Genomic DNA, 19858 nt, shown 5'->3' with positions numbered 1-19858 from the left:
ACTGGCACTGCTTAATAATGGTGCATTAAGATGCTGGAGCAGTTGCCGAGTTTTGTTGCTCTCTTGCACAATTTTGTCACGTGCTTTACATTAGAAGTTGAAGTAATTTCGTATGCACATTTTAAGCATTATGCCGCATGCGAGAATTCTGGTGATCATAAATTTCTACCCTGTAGTTTTAAATTACCATTTTAAGTTACCAGCAACTGGAATTATAGCACGCTGCACCAATATTGCTTGGGTTTAATACAATTTAAATGAGATCTTTAATGCTTTATTTCTTTTAAATTCTCTGAATTAAAAAAGCAGCACACAGCATAAATGACATACATTTACCTATTTGGATCTCTGCCCAGAGTGAAATCCTTTACATTCTGTTTTATTCCCCAATCTCCTGAGGTGCTGACTATCTTTTATGTTCCACAGGAGCAGAGTGACAGAGGTATACCGGTCAGAGCGAATTCACATTATCTGGTCTGTTAGTCCAGGTCTCCAGATTGTTCACAACACCATTGTACCCTTTGTGCAATATTAGTCATCAACTGCCTAGGAATAGGAAGGTGCCATTCAGTCCTCTGCATCTGCTCTACTGTTTAATTGAAACATGATTGATCTGCACCTTAACATCATCTATCCATCTTGGTTCTGTAACCCTGCTACCATTGCTTTAACAAAAAGCTATCTCTCTCAGTTTTGAAATTTTAAATCGACTCCCAGACACAAGGAGTATTCTAATAATTGAAGATGTACTTTTTGTCATCTGTATAAACAGCAGGGCTCTAAATATAAGGTTATATTGCCAGGTTCAGGTTGCTCTATCACTGGAATTTGTTCATTTACAGTTACCTTATCAATCAATTACCCTATCAGATACTTAACTGAACCAGCCACATAATTACTGCACTACAAGAGCAGGTTAAATGACGACCATCATCCTGCAACACGAGCCATTCTTCACAGCTCTTCATCGTCAGCAAGGCATGTCAGGTGTGTGATGAAATACTCTCCACTTGGTAGGATCCAGGCAGCATCAACAACACATGAAGTTCAACACCATCCAGGATAAAGCACCCACTGGGTTGACATCCTAATCAGTCATTCACTTCACCTCCAATTCATTGAGGAGTTCACCAAAGCTAGTTTGACACTTCTTCCCAAATCCAGGATTTCCACCACGAAGGAGGATAAGGACCACACCCAGATTTATTTCCAAGTCACCTAGAATCCTAACTTGGAAATATATCATTCTTTCTTAGCCACGAGGCCTAAATCCTGATATTCCATACAGAATTGACAGAATACATAACCATAAGCTCTGCAGTGGTTCTTCATCACTTCCTACTAGCTTAAGCACCTATAATCATCTATACTCGAGAATCCAAGGCTAGTCTGCACAACCCATCCTCAATTTAATCCATCCTCAGATACTGATCTTAAATGGTTACAATTGTCTAACTCTACTCTCCACTGTAGCTTACAAGTATTTCATTTTTAATAAAACTTCATACTGTCCAACTGCTCACAGTTTGGATCACATTCATTTGGAAGGAAATCAAATTCCAGTGCAAACACTCAGAGGCCCCTTTCCCCAAGTTGGTGGTTGATTTCACATCATCTCCAGAAGCAGGGATCCTTCCTGATGTCAGAACCCATGTCCAATGCCACTTGGCTATTCACCTTGTGTGGAGTGTTTCTGAGGCTTCAAGTGATGCCATACTTCTTCATAATTTATCGACAACAAAAAAAAATGAAGCAAATTTAGCATTGTTTCTGTGATTTAATGTTATTTGTTTCCCTCACCTTGCCAATTTGTTATGCCTTTTTATTCTATTTCTATGAGAATGTTGTTCAAAATGAAAAATATAAAATGTATATTTTTTAAAATTGAGCAAGTTCAATTACCAATATTTGATCTCTTAGGGCAGAAGTACATATTGCACAATCCCCTTGTAAAAAGGAATCACTATGTTAGCATATTACTATACAAATGCCTCATTTTTTTGTCTTTCACTGTTAATGGAAAATGTTTTGTAAAATATTTGTTGCATCTATTGAATCCATCTGAGACAATTTCCTCTTATATCTAATGACCCATCACGCTTATGTGAAATGCAATTCAATGTGGCTTCAGCATGCATTAAGTGGAATTGAGAGCAGCATACAGACTCTGTGTCCACATGGTATTATCTGCTCACTCTTCCTTGAGAGGCTGCATCGCTCATTATCCAGACTTCAACCCCAGTTCCATAGAAAAGCTTAGGCCTGTTTAAAACTGAAGAGCCTTTTTCTTTTATAACATAATAGGGACACATATGTTATGCTGCAACACATAAGCAGAAAACTGCTTTAAATGCCTGGCACAGGACCCAGATGCTCTTCCATCTTGCACTCTTCTGTTCAGCTACATTTTCATTTCTTAAATACCACATGGGGTCCATTTTCTTCTTTTCTTCAGATTAATTACCCTTCCTCAAGCTGAGACCAATTACTCCCAATAATTAAAGTATACACACGTAGTTTTGTAAGAGGATAAACAAAAAAAAGTCTGAAAATAGTATTTTAAAATAATTTTTGTCCCAGTTTCCTCCCCTCTTCTGTGTGGTAAGGTTCCATGGCCACTTGCTGTCCTCTGGAATGTGTCTCAAGGGGCCATTCTTGATGCTGATGTTTGTGCATGTCTGAAGGCAGCAAATCATTTAAGGGCATCATAATCAAGCTGGATTCTTTTCTTCATCGAATATCCACATATCTGTATTCCTCAGCCGAGGTTATTGATGAGTGGTGTGCATTGGCCAAATTTTTTTCAACTTTGTAACCCAAAGGTGTAGAATACAATAATCAATCTATCCAAGAAGGGGTGTGTGTGTGTGTGTGTGTGTGTGAGTGAGTGTGTGTGAGTGTGAGTGTGTGTGAGTGTGTGTGTGTGAGTGTGAGTGTGTGAGAGTGTGAGTGTGTATGTGTGAGTGTGTGTGTGTGAGTGAGTGTGTGTGAGTGTGTGTGAGTATGTGTGTGTGTGAGAGTGTGTGTGTGTGAGTGTGTGTGAGTATGTGTGTGTGTGAGAGTGTGTGTGTGTGTGTGTGTGTGTGTGTGTTGCATTTTAAGCAGTAGAAACTATCATCTAAATTCATATTAACAGGTTTATGAGGTACAATTAATTAGGTACGATCGTAGTCAAAAATTCTTGAACATTTCGTACATAGCACACTAATAAAACTGTCACTGTGATAGAAGACAAAATTAAATTAAAAAACGTCAGTTCATTTTCACAGTATACATTACAAAACAAACTTTTCAGTTTTCTGGTCACAAATTCCAATTAGCTTGTACTGTAAACTTCTCTCAATTTAAGACTGATTAAATAGTTTTCCCTCACTATCCTCCTTGATCGACAACCAATGTTTTGTTCCCATACTTAGAGACTGCATAGTACATGGCATTCCTCAATTCTTAACACAGCTGCAAACTTAGCTCTTTTAGTTTTATATTCTAAAGCATTTCGTGATCAAATCTTTTTCCTACTACTGTATCTCAAATCAAGTGCCTTGAGATCTTCTGCTGTATTAATTTTTTTTGAAGTTAAACGAAGTTCCCCATTAACAGCCTTTTAATGCATTAATTTCCAAGCGAGCCCAACTGAAAGTGTTTGTCTTTTCCACATTCTTAATTTTAATACCTCTTTGGATCTTCTCAATCGCTTTCAAACACAAAGAATGAATACTGCTTAATTCAAGCAATACTTGTGATTGTGACAACAACCAACCCTTACAGCCCAGTAGTCTGACATATTTCAAACTTGACTACTGAAAGAAAAAAGGACAATGCTTCCAGGTTCTGGTATATTCAGTATTGAACATAAATTGTACATAGACTTAATTATATAGAGTTATACAAGCAGGCCCTTTAGTCCAAATGGTCCAATTCAACCCACCTATCCAACTGATCCTTTTGCCTCTGTTCAGCATATATCCCTCCACACCTTTCCTATCCAAGTACCTCCAAATGTCTTTGAAATTTTAAACCCATGTTCCTCATTTTTGGACTCCACTACCCTGAGAAAAAGACTGTGACCATTCACCTTATCTAAGCCCCTCACGATTTCATATCCCATTTCCATGTGTATTACATAGAAGGGCTGGTTTCTGAAGTAATTCACCATGTAAAAATAGTGCAATGAAACACTACAAAGAAAAGAACAGGGAGAGGAAAGTTATATTAAATTCCTGGAGCTTCAGGTAATTCCTGATGAGGTAAAGAATCGTTTCAGACTGTGCAGTCCTTTATATTACAGAAGGCAGTGAAACTAGTCTCATATTGCAAATAATAGCCGTATTAAAATGACTTTACAGAAGGCTGCAATGATAACTGAGAGAGAAAAATAAAAGTGAATTCTCAAATTATGAATCGCAAAAACACCCCAAATATTTCTCCTCATGAAGCTGAGATTTTTTTTTCTCCCTAGCATGCACAAAAATTCAATTACAACTGTTGTGGACTGACCTAATCAGAGGCCTTTGTTATTTTAGACCAGTTGATAGGAGATGCCACAGAACAGCCCAAGAATAACCATTGGAGCAGAGACCTGGGTGGATCACAGTGAACGATAAGAAACTCTTCCATGGAGAATGGCAAGTAGATCTTTTAAATTAAGTGAGTTCAATCAAATAAAATGTATGAAGATTGAGGACAATTTTTAAAAATATTTTAAAATTAGTTTCATTTTTTTAAATTACTGTACTTGCTGGGTATTTTTGAGGAAGGTGGGGCTTCATCAGCTGTTGAGGCCTTCCTGAGTGCAGAGCTGGTCATAGGTCCTAAACTAGATGAAACCGCAGGACTGGATCAAAGTGATAAGATTCATTATAAATACATGTTGATCCAAGTTAGCATGGGAAGGTTCCAATGAGGAAGATACGATGCTTATTACAGTGTAAAGAGTAGTGTTTATATACACTTATTGTAACTACATGGACAAAACGTGACAAAATGCAGAAGACGCTGCTATCTGAAAAGGGATAAGAAATGGTCATCTTTTTGGCATGAGCCTTCGGTGGAACTGACAGAAACTACAAGGGTGAAAACATAGTCTGGCCAGGTTCTAAAAGGTAACCTTGTGAGCAGCTTGATTGCAAATAAGACCTTCTTACTGGTTCATGGCAGTCTGCAGCAATGCTGCTGTTCTTGCTCAACATAGATATTTATGGGAATTGTTCCATACAGTTTTACGATATGCTTCTTTACTACCAGTGTTCACATTGTGCGATAAAAACAGCATTTGTTCGCAAAATGTTATCATCAGGCACCCCTTGTCAGCTTAGGTTTTCAAACATTTAGGTATAGATGTGGAATAAGATCCATTTATTTTTTTTTACTGTTCTTTTCTTACTACGGCATATTTTAGAACATTCCACCCTGCAGGGAAGGACCCCTATTGCTCCACCATATTGAAGTGTGAGCCTGATGATATTTTATAGGATAGGCTTACAAGATCAGACCTGATTACACATCTAAAGATGCAGATGCTTTTTCTTTTCTAAAAAAGAAACCATACCACAAAATATTTTTCTGAAATAAACAACAGATAATCTAAAATTTTCGCAGTTGTTGAAAATAAAAAGAAATCCAAGAGATAAAATGTATACCAAAATTGAGAAGACATTGTGGTACTTGGTCAATTCGTGGCACCGATTTCGATATGCCGAAATTCTCACCATAATGGTCAAAGGACCCGATGATTTACCTGCATGGTCCACAGGTGTGGCAAAAATTTAGTGAGGAGAATGTGTGTATTTTTTTTAAATCTGATGGTGCAGCAGTTAAGATGCTCATTTCACATTATTGTAGGTTGATGCCTCAGGGGCTTGTCTGATAATTGAATTCACCAGGGAAACAGATGATCAATTTTATCAGCTCTCAGCTTGGCTGCTTGGTGGGGCACCCTGTGGAGTCACAGAGACCTGGGGGGATAAGTTGTGTGGTTGGGAGGGGGGTGGTGGAGTGGTGAGGGGGTTATATCTGAAAGAATACTATTACTAGATTTCTTGTAGTGCAGCAGACATGCCTCCTTCTGGTTCAATATGGTATATACGGTGTAAAGGTCTGTGCATCCATTTGGTGCTGCATTTCTGTCACACAGCTTTACCTGGAGGCAGTCTCTCCTCCAGTGATGGTTCTAGAAGTGCCTTTCACTATCACGTCACATTATCGGCAAAAATAGTCCCTTCTGCACAAAGTAGTTTGAAGGTCCAGGCCACTTTTTCTCTGCCATTCAATCCAGATCAACCCACAGCTTGCTAGGCAATATCTCTCGACACTTTGTACCCACTGGATTCTTGGAACGATTTCCTTTCTGTTGATCTAGTGAAAATCCTAACCACATATTTAAAGAACGTGTTCATGATTTCACTTAAATCACATTCCTTCAGGTGACAAAGTTGCAAATGTGTCTTGAAAGCAACTTTGTGAGATAGTGCAAGGCTCTATTTCAGTAGTGTTACATAAGATCAAAGATATAGACCTGCAGTGTGTAATCCAGCAGGTCCCAAAATACAAGTATTATTTTTATGTTGGAAAATTCCTTTGTATAATATTCACTCACTATAACTCAATGAGAATAAGTGTAAACAAGGGATCTTGAACCATAGGACACTACACCACAGAAGCAGGCTCCTTCAGCCCTTCTAGTCTGTGTCAAACCAATATTTTTTGTCCAGTCCTACTGACCTGCACCCAATCCAGAGCCCTCCATACCTCTTCCATTCATGTACCTTTCCAAATTCTTCTTACATGTTAAAAGTGAGCCTGCATGCACAACTTCAGCTGGCAGCTCGTTCCACACTCCCACCACTCTCTTTGTGAAGAAGTTCCCCTCGAGAGGACAGAAATGTGGAAGACAATTTTCAAAAGTTACTGATGCTACACTTATAAATGGGGAGAAAAGGTATTCCGAAGGTAAATACAGATCAGGAAAGCCATCTATTCCAGTTTAGAAATATTGCTTATTATTAGCATCAGTTACAGGTTCCATCTCAATTTCAGCCCAAAATCCCATTGATTTTTCCCCATCTCATTTTTGTTTCACACACAAGGATTGTAGGTATTTCTACAATAAATCTTTGGCTTCAATATTTCCCCTTTCTCTGCAAATATGCTGATGTAACATGGTACATATTAGGCAGTACACAAAAATGCTGGAGAAACACCTGAAGATTAGTTCAAGCATGAAACATCAACTGTCTTCTGCTTTCCATGGATGCTGCATGACCTACTGAGTTTCTCCAATACTTCTATGTACTGCACTAGAACCCCAGCATCTGCACACTTCTGGTTTACTTATAATTAAGGTTTCTAAATGTTCCCCTCTCAGATATTGTTTTAGGTACATTGCAAGTAAATGGAACTAAACATTAAAATGCGATTCAGCAACTAAAGCCAAACAAATAAAAAATACTGGGTTAGTATGCAAGTGCTTTTGTCCTGGTCTACAATTAGTCTCACATGGTACAGACAAAATTTCTCCCTCAGAAACAAAAGAGAAAATACTGCAAAAACTCAGGAGATCAGGCATACATGGAAAAAGAGGCAGGTAACATATCTGAGAGCTAAACATCCTGTATTCGGCATCAATGTATTCATTAATAAAATCTCCAAAATATATTTGCTTTCTCAGGTTTACTATTAGTTAAGTTAAGCTATCATTCAAAAACCAATTATTTCATTTAAATTATTGATTAGAAATCAGACTTCATAGGTTTCTTTTTAGATAAATATTGTAAGAATGGTATAAGTTGCATGGGAATCTCAAATTACAGAAGGATGTGTTCCGAAAGATCCAAGCTCAAATGTGCAAATAAACCATAGCGGTTATCACAAAGCTATTACAGGGCCAGCGAACCAGGTTCGAATCCAGTGCTGTCTCCAAGGAGTTTGTACATCCTCCCAGTGTCTGCGTGGGTTTCCTCTGGGTGCTCCGTTTTTTTCCCCCCACCCTTAAAAACATATGGGGGTGGTAGATTAATTTGAGTGGCACAGGTCATGACTTCTGTAGGTCTACATTTTTCCAAAAAAATAGATTTTTTTTCTTCATGCATCTTTAATACTCCTTTTATTGTTATAAATAGCTCTACTCGTATTAGTCTAGCCCTTTCAATTCTTTACAGATGTTTCTTTTTTCATATACTACATGTCCTGATGCCCGGTATTGTTTATTTATTCCTTAATTATCTCTGGCTGAATTATATTGTGTATAGCGTAAATTACACATTTTTCATATTGTGAATAAATATACTCAAGAGTTGTGATTAAACAATTTTAATTGAAATGAAATGGCATGATAGATTTAAATATCAAAAGCATGCAAATACATATCTGGATGTTTTATTCAATATCAAATGGCATTGTTTATCAGGCTATCTTATTATAGATTTATAGATGTTTTCCCAAAAGAGAAAGAAAGCATTGTAGGGAGCTGTATGCTTTAGGAAACCTGCTTTACAGGAAAGGCTTATATATTTGTTCATTGTCAAACACATTACTGCTTGGGATTTTTAATTTGAATCACGTGAAAAGGAATGCCAAAAAATCTTGGGTGTTACAAGTTGTTGAATGACTTCTATTTGATGGATTTGGAAGAGGTATTGCACACATTTAGAAACTATAAGTTGGATACAAAATAGAGTGATGGTTGAGCAGGTGAAAGAGTTGGGCACAGAATTAAACAAGAAATGGGAACAGTAGGACATGCTCTGTCTTTGAGTAAGAACATGACTGATCTGATCTGTTGGCCTCACTTTCTTGCCCAATCCTCAGAAGTCTCAATTCCCCTTTAGTCCAAAATTCTATCTCAACCTAGTACATTCTTAATATCTCAGCATCTGCAGCCATCTGGGTTATGGAATTCTCAATTCACAAGTCTTGGAGAATAAATTCCCTCTCCATATAATGTATGATGTCTTCACCTGAGATCACTTTCCCTCAAGGGAAATATTCTCATGACAGAGAACATACGAACTCAACACACAGTGCCAGATTCGAACCTGGTCGCTACACTAACCATGCTGCCTGTATTGTTTTTCAGTGAATAGCTAGAATGTAGTTCAGTGTGCAAGTGGAGTGATGCATTTGTGTACTGCTTGCTACATATCGGAAATCATTAAACTTATGGCAATAAAATCCACCGGGAGTTGCTATATGCACGGAGGCAAAAACACAAAATGCTGGAGAAGCTCAGCAGTGGCCACTGTTAATACTGTTTATACGTGTATGGCTAGCCTATCCCTTGCTGAATGTACCTGTGGCTCCTCCCCCTTGATTCCCCTAATAAAGGCGGCATCACCATAACTCCTCCTCAGAACAAGCTTGGGTCTCGGGTCAGCAAAACTAGATGTGCCTTCTGTTTATGGTAATAAAAGCCTATCATTCATGTAACTTCTAGTCTTTGGAGTTATTGATAGCGCATCAATTTTATTACCATATTTTTTTTTGGAAATGGACAAGTTGCTGAGACCAGAGAGGCTGGAAATCGTACCCTCTCCGCCACCTAGCTGACATTGTAAACCAGTTCACCCAATATCGAGTATTTTCCACCACTGACTTAAAGTCGGCATACCACCAGCTCCCTATCCGCCCGGAGGTCTGCCAATACACAGTGTTGGAGGTGAATGGCTACTTCGACTACTTTCTGAGGGTCCCCTTCGGGGTCACCAATAGAGACTCCATCTTCCAGAGGGAAGTGGACCGAATGGTGGATGAGCACGGGCTGCTGGCCACTTGTTCCTACTCTGACAAGGTCACTATCTGCAGCCATGATCTGCAGGACCATGACGCCAACCTCGAGAAATTCCTCCAGACAGGCAAAAGCCTTAACCTCACCTACAACAAAGATAAATGAGTATTCGCACATCATGCCTGGCCATACTCGGCTGCGTCATGGAGAATTAAATTATTGGACCCGATCCTGACCGGATATGCCCCCTGCTGGAGCTCCCACTTCCTCACATCCTCAAGGCCCTGAAAAGGTGCTTGAGGCTCTTCCTCCTATTATGACCAGTGGGTCCCCAACTATGCGGAAAAGTAAACCATTCCTTTCCCCTGTTGGCAGAGGCTCGTGACGCCTTCAGCCACATCAAAGGTTATATTGCCAAGGATGCTATGCATGCAGTGGACAGATCCTCCCCATTCCAGGTGGAGAGCAAGCATATGACTTGCCCTGGCTGCCACACTTAACATTTCTCTTGCACCCTCCAAGGCCCCAAGATCTGGCACTCCTCCACTGAGGAGAAGGCCCAGGCCATCATTGAGGCATTACAGCACTGGAGGCACCCCAGGGTCACCAGGTTCTTCTATTTCGTCAAAGCCCGCAACCTCCCCAATTCAGTTGAGGACATCAGGACGATGACCAGAAACTGCCAGGTCTGTGCAGAATGCAAACCACACTTCTACCAGCTGGACAGGTCACACCTAATTAAGGCCACCTGCCCCTTTGAGTGCCTGAGCATGGATTTCAAGGGGTCCCTGCCCTCTTCGAACTGCAATGTGTTCTTCCTCAACATCATTGATGAGCACTTACATTTCCCCTTTGCAATTCCCTGCCCAGACATGACCGCTCCCACCGTCATTAAAGCCTTGCGCAACCTCTTCACCCTGTTCGCATACCCCTGCTTATATTCATAGCTACTGGGGAGGGCCTCCTTCTTCCTGAGTGATGAGCTGTGCCAATATCTGCTGGCCAGAAGTATCGCCACAAGCAGGACTACCAGCTACAACCATCGTGAGAATGACCAGGTGGCATGGGAGTATGCCACCGTTTGGAAGGCCGTCCTCCTTGTCCTGAGACCAAAAGGCCTGCCTGTTTCTCACTGGCAAGAGGTCCTCCATGAAGCACTCCATGCAATCAGATCCCTCCTGTGCGCCACCACCAAGCCACCCCAGTTGTTTCCCCACCCCAGGAAGTCTGCGTCGGGGACCATGCTGTCATTCCTGTTGACGTCCCCAAGATCAGTCCTGCTCCAGAAGCATGTGAGAAGCCTCAAGTCTGACCCACTGGTTGAGAAGGTCCACCTCCTCCACGCCAACCCCAAATAAACCTATGCAGCATTCCTGGATGGGTGCAAGGACACTGTGTCCATCCGGGACCTGCCACATGTGGGAGACCCCAGGAGACTGGCCAACCAACCAGTACATCCAACACATAACATGTCGTCCTACCCCAGACCCTGCCCCAACTATCTCAGTTCAGTCGCCAGACACCCCATCAACCGACAACAACCAGATGGTCACAATGGCAGACAAGACCACCGGACAGTTTGAATCTGTGCTGGACATGGAACCCACTTCACCCTGCCAGACTTCTTTTAAAAGAGGGGGTGATGTGTGGAACCACTGTTAATACTGTTTATATGTGTATGGCTGGCCTTCCCCTTGCTGGTTGTACCTGTGGCTCCCCCCCTTGATTCCCCTAATAAAGTTAGCAATACCATAACCCCTCCCCAAGAACAAGCTTAGGTCTTGAGTCAGCAACATGAGACATGCCTTCTGTTCATGGTAATAAAAGTCTATCAGTCAGGTAACTTTAAGTCTTTGATAGCACATCATCCAAATGCACTGACTTTCCTGATCTTTATTTCCAACCTGGAGAGCTCTCTGGATCTCTGAACCTTCAAGACTTTTCTTAGGTTGTCCAGTGTTTTGATGAGGATGTCAAGGGTAACAGTGAAGATGGGTGCCAGCTCAGAAGTCCACCCTGTCATTCTTGTCTACAATGCTCCCAAGCAGCAGAATGACTTTTTAACTGTATCAGTGAGAACCACTCCTTCAAGGAGATACAGGGATGACATAGATAAGTGTACATTAGTTTTGGTGTACAAACTGCTTCAATTATTCATGATTAATGTGTATAAATAAGGAAAAGACAGATTGTCACCTTTCAAGTGCTTGAACTTTTACATAATATGTTCATATGAAAACCACAGATCAAACAAGAAAGAAGCTTCAGGACTATGAACTACTACAGCTACCTCAACAATATCTCTTCATACCCCATCCCCTGTAAGGATTCCATTCCATTCAATTCTTCCGACTCCATTGCAATTGTACCCAGGATGAGGATTTCCATCCAGATCATCGGAGATATCTTCCTTTTTCAAACAATATGGCTTTCCCTGTGCCACCATCATATCCTCACCCCAATATCCTCCATTACGTTTACATTTGGCCTGGTCCCCTCTGCCCCCCATGTGTAACAAAGACGGAATTCCTTGACCTCACCTCCCTCCCACCAGCCTCCACATCCAACACATCCTCCTCTGCCATTTCCACCACCTACTAAGTGATCCCACCAGTAAACACATTCTCCTCTCCTCCCCTATCAACCTTCCACAGAGACTGTTTCCTCCATGACTCCCTTGTCCACTCCTCCCTCCCCACCAATTGTCCCCTTGGTGCCTACCCCTTGACCACCCACACCACCATTCGGGGCCTCAAACAGTCCTTCCAAGTGAAGCAACATTTCACTTGCGAATCTGCAGGGATTATCTACTACATCCGGTGCTCTCTACATCAGAGAGACTGGACGCAGAGTGGGAGATCACTTTGTTGAGCACCTTGACTCTGTCTGCTGCAATAACATGGATCTCCCAGTGGCCACCCATTTCAATTCTCATCCGTCCCCTGGCATTGCCAGACTGAGACCACCCGCAAATTGGAGGAACAACACGTCATCTTCTGTCTGGGTACCCTCCAACTGGATGGCATTAACATCAACTTCTCTGGCTTTTGTTACACCCCCTCCATTTCTTGCCCTGTTGCCTTTCCCCAGCTCTGTCTCTCTCCCCCTTTTCCCTGTGTCACCTTTCACACAGCCAAAATCATTTCTTGCCTCTCCTCTTGTATGCAATTAACACTTTTTGTTGGACTAGACTCCTCCCCCAGCTAGCTCTAGGCATTTTTAATCTGCAGCACCTGGGTAGCCCTCCTGGGACCCAGGTGTGATTACTGGGGCAAAGGTGTTTCCAGCACCTTTTAAGCTGCAGGGGGATTGACCCATTAAATCACCAACCCAGCAATTTAAGGGGTATCCTGCCCCAGCGATGACGCGTCACACACTTGTTGGAAGTACTACCGGAAGTAACAAAACGAAGTCCAAATGGTGAACGGGGACGGGAACGATCTTCAGATGCTGGCTAATCAACTCTGCTGCAGTACAGCAGGCAACCGTTGTGACTACTGGTGTCAGGCGAATGCTGCAGTCATTGGAGGAGCAGCAAGATGTAAGCACTGCACATTTCAGTAGATGGAGCCCGGTGATGCACCCACGCAAGCACTGACGTCACCGGAACAACTGGGTTGGCCATTTTAGTTTTCAAGCTGCCAGTGGACACTATCTGGGTAAGTTTAACTAGGTTCCCTGACTACCTCAAAGGTAGGTCAAGGACTCTGTTGGATTTAGACCACGCTGACCAGGTCAGACCCTTTCAAGCTGCTGCGTGAGTGGGGAACTAACTGGGAAAATTGCCCAGTTAACCCCATTTTACACGGCAGCTTGAATGGGCTTACTGTCTATATTCTGTCCTTTCCTGTTTTTTTGCTTATTCTTGGCTTATTCCTTGAAGAAGTGCTCAGGCCCAAAATGTCGACAATATATCTTCATCACCTATGGACGCTGCAAGACTGGCTGAGTTCCTCTAGCAATTCAGTGTGTTTTTACTACAACCTCAGCATCTGCATGCAGACTTTTGTGTTTCACTCATGACTAGGAAATCACGTAACACCAGATTCAAGGACAGTCTGTTTCCTGCCATTATCAGACGACTACTGAATGAACCCCAATATAGTAAAATTATGCTGCCTTTGCTCCACATCCACTGATCTCTCTCTGGATCTCTGCCTTTGTAGTGCCAACATCTATTAGTACAGCTCGATACATGTGACAATAAATTTTAACTTGAATTTAGGATTTTGAATGAAGATTATTGTAATGCAGCAACTAATTTTAAGAATTAGTGCATGGAATTGGGTGATGTAGAGTTTAGAGATTACAACTGTAAAACCACTTGAAACATTGGTGTCTGAACAATTACAACCTGCAATTGCCAGCTGACCAATATTGTCACTGAATGCAAACAAATATCAAACAACTACTCTGAATTTTGTAACTGTGGTGAATGTAGCAAATCATGTCTTTGCATAAGAAAATGTGAACTTTTGCTGAGATCTGCTAATATTTTTGCTTTTATTAATAAGTTCATTCAGTTTCACTGAGAAAATTGAAACTGCTCCAGGTAATGACAAAACCATCTAGTTTACACAGTGCACATTATTCTCAGGCCTATTTTTTTTCAAAAAACAAAGTTACGCAAACCATAGGTCAGTTTCAACAATTAGTTAAGTGCAATTTCAATTCCCTTCCCAGACATGCGCAACAACTGTATTAAGAATACCCCCAAAAAATTAAATTAGCAATTATTGATGAGAATGAGTGGAAATCTTGAATGATATGGATTTTATACATCAGTCTTGAGAGCTCATTACAAAGAGGAACAAATCATCCAACTTTTAGGGAATGGGGATGTGAATGACTCATTTGTTGACATGCAAGTTAAGCCTTTGGATTTGGAAATGTACGGGTAATTATGCTAAATGCTAATAAAGCATACACGATCGCAAAACTCTGGACAGAGTAGATATGGAAAGGACATTTCCTCATGGGGGAGAATCCAGAACTAGTGGCCACTATTTAAAAATAGAGTCACCTATTTAAGACAGATATTGATTTTTTTTCTCTCTTGGGTTCTCTTCCTCAAGGGCGATAAAGGCACTTTGAATATTTTTAAAGCAAAGATAGTTAAGATACTTTATAAGCAAACAGATGAAAGATCATCATGTGAGCAGTTCACATTCAGTAAATGACAGAGAAAGCTTGACAGAGCAAGTGACCTTATTCATTAATTTCCATCAGCCAGAAACTCAGATTCTAATCCGACATTGTTTGTAAGGAGTTTGTACATTCTCCCCATGTCTGCATGAGTTTTCTCTGGTTTCCTCCCACCCTCCAAAATTTTAGGGGGGTTTGCAGATAATTGGTGTATTTGAGTGGCACTGGTTTGTGGGCTGGAATGATGTGTTTCTGTGCTATATCTCTAAATTTTAAAAAAAGTAGAATATTACAAACTTTTTCAGCATACTTAGAAAACTCTAAAAAAAATTAGAATTAGCAATTTAAAATTTTTTTGAAATACAAATGCTGGAAATCTGAAATAAAAATGCAAAATGGGCTGGAAACTCATCATTTATGGGAAAAGAAATTTGGAGAAAATGCAGGACAATAGCATGAAGAGTGAAAAATAACTTGTTTGATGGTCAGTTCTGAATTACAGTGCTAACAATTTGTAGTTGTGAAGCGAGTAGTCTGAGATAAATAAAGAAAAAGTTGGAGATTGAAATGCTTTTTCACAAGAGATGGTCGAGTAGGGATCGCAGCATCTTTTAATATTTTTTCTTTTGAAGATATTTTTATTGAGGTTTACAATAATATAGAAATTAAACAGTACAATTATGTAAGAAAGACAAACTATAAAAAAAAGAAAACCCCATAATTCAAAGCTCCTACCACTATACAAGGTTGGAAAAAAAAAGACAAGCATGTGGATATCAAGTGATGACACCTGGAAATAGAAAGCATAACATCAAAGGGTATAACAACCCTAAAACTTTAGATTATGATAATGGACCATAAAAGGGACCCATGTCTTGATGAAATCAACATTTGCATCTTTAACATCTTATCTATTTTTTTTCTAAACTTAAACAAGACTTAACCATGATTTAACCATTGTGTGTAGGTGGAGTGTTATTTTTCGATTTAATCAAAAATGCACATCTGGCTATCAAAATAATGAACTTTTAAAGAAAGAAGATTAAGGACCAATAGCAAAGAGAAGCAGGAGTAGGTTTTAGATTGTTCAAGAAAGAAAACAACAAATTTCATGTTCATGACAATAGATTCTGAGTTATTAAATTCCTTTCTTAGATTGTTATATTTAGATTATATCACATCATCACCAATAAACCATAAAACATTCCAGATTGGTTACAAATTGCTGATGCAATTATTCCACACAAATATTTTGGTGTAAGGCCAGCAAAAGTTCATATCTTAAAACCTTTGGGCTTTAAGTTGAGGTGCAAAATTAAACTCAGAAATGTACAGGTTTGTTTGTTGCAGTCACCTTAAAGCAATATTGTCACAGTGTAGAACTAAGTACTTATTGTATTTCAAACTGCTGTGTATAATTACCCTGGCTCCCCCTACGTCAAACATTGAAATCGTGTATATACCTGCATCCATCTCTTCTTCAGCCATACAGTCGGACCAACTTTCCTACATTCCTTTAGAGTCTGATGATAACATGACAGGTGTGAGACATCAAAATATGCAGTACCTCTCCCACCAAATTCAGTATCCACTTTGAAGAGCCAACGTTTAATTTCCAGGTTTTCAAGGATAAGTTGAATGAGAACTTCATGCATCTGCAGAAATACAATTTTCACAGCATAAAGTTATTTAATTCCAAATTACTTATCATTTATGACAAATATTTAATCAGCTATTCTCAATGGGTCAGAAACTATATATTTTTTAATCATGAACTAGGACGCCAAACTCCAGAAATTCCTCCAAACTGCTAAGCTCCTCAACTTCACGTATAGCAAGACCAAGTGCTGATTTTGCACAATCCATCTTGCCATCCTCGGCTGTGGTTGAGAATGGAGTCATGACCGCATGCGGCTACTCCTGGAACTTCCACTCCTCCACAGCCTTGAGGCCCCGAAAAGGTGTTTTGGGTTCTTCGCTTATTGTGCTTAATGAGTCTCTAATTATGCAGACAAGGCCTGCCCCCTCGTCAAATCCACATTCTTCCCTCTGATGGCAGAGGCTCGTGCAACCTTCAACCGCATTAAGTCAGACGTTCCCAAGCCCACAATCCACGATGTGGATGGATGCATCCCATTCAAGGTGGAAAGCAATACATCAGACTTCGCCCTGGCTGCTACCCTTAACCAGGCGTGCAAACCAGTCGCTTTGTTTTCCCCCGTTCCTGACCCAAAATTCAACATTCCATTGTCGAGGCAGTGTGGCACTGGCGCCATTACCTGTCTGACAAACAATTTACCCTGCAAACCGACCAACATGCAGTTGTGTTCATGTTTTAAAAATTAGCAGTGGGGCAAAATTAAAAGCCACAAGATACTGAAATGGAGAATTGAACTGTTCACCTACAATTATGATATCTTGTATCGGCCAGGGAAACTTAATGACCCACTGGATGCCCTGTCCCGTGGGATCTGTGCCAATGTGCAGATTGACCGCTTACAAACCCTCCATAATGATCTTTGCCACCCCACTTCATCAAAGCCCGGAACCTGTTATACTCCATTGAAGAGATCAGATCCATGACCAAGAACTGCCAGGTTTGCACTGAGGGCAAACCACACTTCTACTGCCAGACAAGGCACAGTTGATAAAAGCCACCTGCCTCTTTAAGCATCTTATTGTTGACTTTAAAGGACCCCTGCCCTCCACAAGCCACAATATGCATTTCCTCAGTGTCAATCACGAATACTACCGATTGTTATCCCCTGCTTTGACATGGTAGCTGCTCAATGGACTCTTCTCACTCTATCTGGCTTTCCCAGGTATAACCACAGCAACCAAGGGTCTTTTATGAGTAATGAGCTGCGCCAGTATCTGTTGACCACTAGGGGGAGTGGGCACGAGGAAAGGCAGAATGCCAGAATCTGGAGGCCGACCTCCTGGCCTTGTAATCTAGGGGCCTTCCAGTCTTCTGCTGGGAAGAGGTCCTTCCAGAGGCGCTCCACTCCATTAGGTCCCTTCTGTGTACTTTCACAAATGCCACACCACATGAACACATATTCCTTTCCCAGGAAATCTGTGACAGGGACCATGCTGCTGGCATGGCTGACATCCCCATGGCTAGTTCTACTCTGGAACCATGTAAGGAACCAAAGTACAATCCCCAGGTTAAAAGAGCCCATCTCTTCCATGCTAATCCCAAATATGCCTACGTGGCATATCCTGACGGACATGAGAACCCTTCTCCATTAGGGATCTGGCTCCTTTAGGGGCCATGGAGACCTCCCATGATCATCCCACACCTCTCTTGCCACACACAATGCACCCAAACCACGGTACTCTTGCCTCTTTCCCAACAGAGGCTACATCAGACTCATCATTGCTTACCCACCAGCACAGCACTGATGAGCACATACAGGTACCCGAGACCATCCAGGACCTCGTCATTGCACCGCGGTCACAACCAGTACCATGATGATCCCAATAAACAATCAGACCGCTAGAGAGGTTTAATTTGTGACTTTGTAAGCACCTCGTCACCCCGCTGGACTCTTCTTTAAACAAAAAAAAGGGGTGAATATGGTAAACCATTATTGTGTATAATTCTTGTCAAGCACACCTATTGGCTGATTGTACTTGTGGCCCCTCCCCAAAGGCTCCTGTATAAAGGCAGTTGTTCCACAGCCTCCTCCTCACTGTTGAACACACATGATGCACCTCACCACAAGAGGATACGCCAGACTCATCGGCCCCTATTCACCAGCACAACACTGATGAGTACGTACAGGTGCCAAAACCATCCAGGACCCTGCTACTGTACTACAGCCACAACTGGTAGAGTTGAATTGTAATCTTGTAAGTTCTACTTCACCCCACTGGGCTCTTGAAAGACAAGGGGTGAATGTGGTAAACCACTGTTGTGTATAATTGCCTGGTCAGGCACACCCATTGGCCAATTGTACCTGTGGCCCCTCCCCACAGGTTCCTGTATAAAGGTGGTTGTTCTACAGCCCCCTCTTCAGTGCAGGACAGTTGAACAGAATGGATGTGTCATTGTTCTTAAGTGTATAAAAGCCTATTTGTTTCTCAACATCAGTCTTTCAAGTAATTGATGGTGCATCAGGGAGGTAAGACGCAGAGGCAGAGAGAGAGAGAGAGAGAGTGACTGTCAGAGGAAATGAAGTTCCCTTATTCACCCCCACTCCCATCAAATACCAAATTGGCCAATAATTGCATTGTCAGAAATTATGCACAGACTCATGCACCAGAAACAGGGACCTTTTCTATAAATAATATGTGCTTTTCTTGTCACAGCAAGATAAAAGTATTGCATCTTTTGGAAATACAGTAGTTCATCAGAATGTCTGCTGCTTGTTAATGCAGGCATTGTGCTGAACTGTTTCTGGTCACTTTGTGGGGTGGGGGGGGCAGCCATGGGGACACAACAGCTGACATCATATTGCAAATACTTTCAATCATGACTGCAAACACAAAGGTTGCAGACTAGAAATTATAGATGTAACTTTGTCTAATTGCTCTATGTGTCACAGCCCCTCTGCTGGCAGCCAAATATATACATACGATGAACTGTGTGTGCATGCGCGTTACCCAAACCATTACAACTTGGGCACAATTCTGGAAAGTCAATTCAAAGTTCTGACTTAGAAATTTTGTGTTGAAACCCAGACTTTTAAACTATTGCACAGAAGTAGAAATGTCCTTACATACGAATAATTGTCACAACTCCGCTCTTCCTTGTGTAGGGGAAATGAAACATGCGACTTCCACGATGCTTCCAAATCCCAGGCATGGGTCAGTCAAAATGACCATCACATGGTCACGATCCAATGCAGGAATTCTCCTGTTTCCTTTACCCAGATATAGGTCAATCAAAATGACCATTACAATTATCATGATGGTTCAATAATCCCCGACAAGGAGAATCAACAGCATTGTCCATTTCACACAGAGTCATTCCACCTCTGTGTTCAT

At 41.2% G+C, this 19858-nt stretch overlaps 1 protein-coding gene and 1 long non-coding RNA gene across 5 annotated transcripts in view; one reads left to right on the top strand and one right to left on the bottom strand.

Moving 5' to 3' along the window:
- The window catches only part of iqch (IQ motif containing H), a 123893-nt gene that overhangs the window by 47540 nt on the left and 56495 nt on the right, over positions 1–19858 (bottom strand). For all 4 annotated transcript variants that reach the window (XM_069910475.1, XM_069910478.1, XM_069910476.1 and 1 more), the window contains exon 13: positions 16330–16521. In XM_069910475.1, the coding sequence (XP_069766576.1) occupies positions 16330–16521 (192 nt within the window). The remainder of the gene's footprint in view (positions 1–16329; positions 16522–19858) is intronic.
- The window catches only part of LOC138749293 (uncharacterized), a 129982-nt gene that overhangs the window by 100690 nt on the left and 9434 nt on the right, over positions 1–19858 (top strand). Inside the window, exon 3 of the long non-coding RNA XR_011348540.1 lies at positions 4524–4647. This is a non-coding gene — a long non-coding RNA (uncharacterized lncRNA). The remainder of the gene's footprint in view (positions 1–4523; positions 4648–19858) is intronic.

The sequence above is a fragment of the Narcine bancroftii genome, chromosome 14 (assembly GCF_036971445.1).
Source record: "Narcine bancroftii isolate sNarBan1 chromosome 14, sNarBan1.hap1, whole genome shotgun sequence".
Taxonomy (NCBI): Eukaryota; Metazoa; Chordata; class Chondrichthyes; order Torpediniformes; family Narcinidae; genus Narcine; species Narcine bancroftii.
Note: the sequence above shows the minus strand (reverse complement) of the source record. Positions and strands in the feature narration are given on the sequence as shown.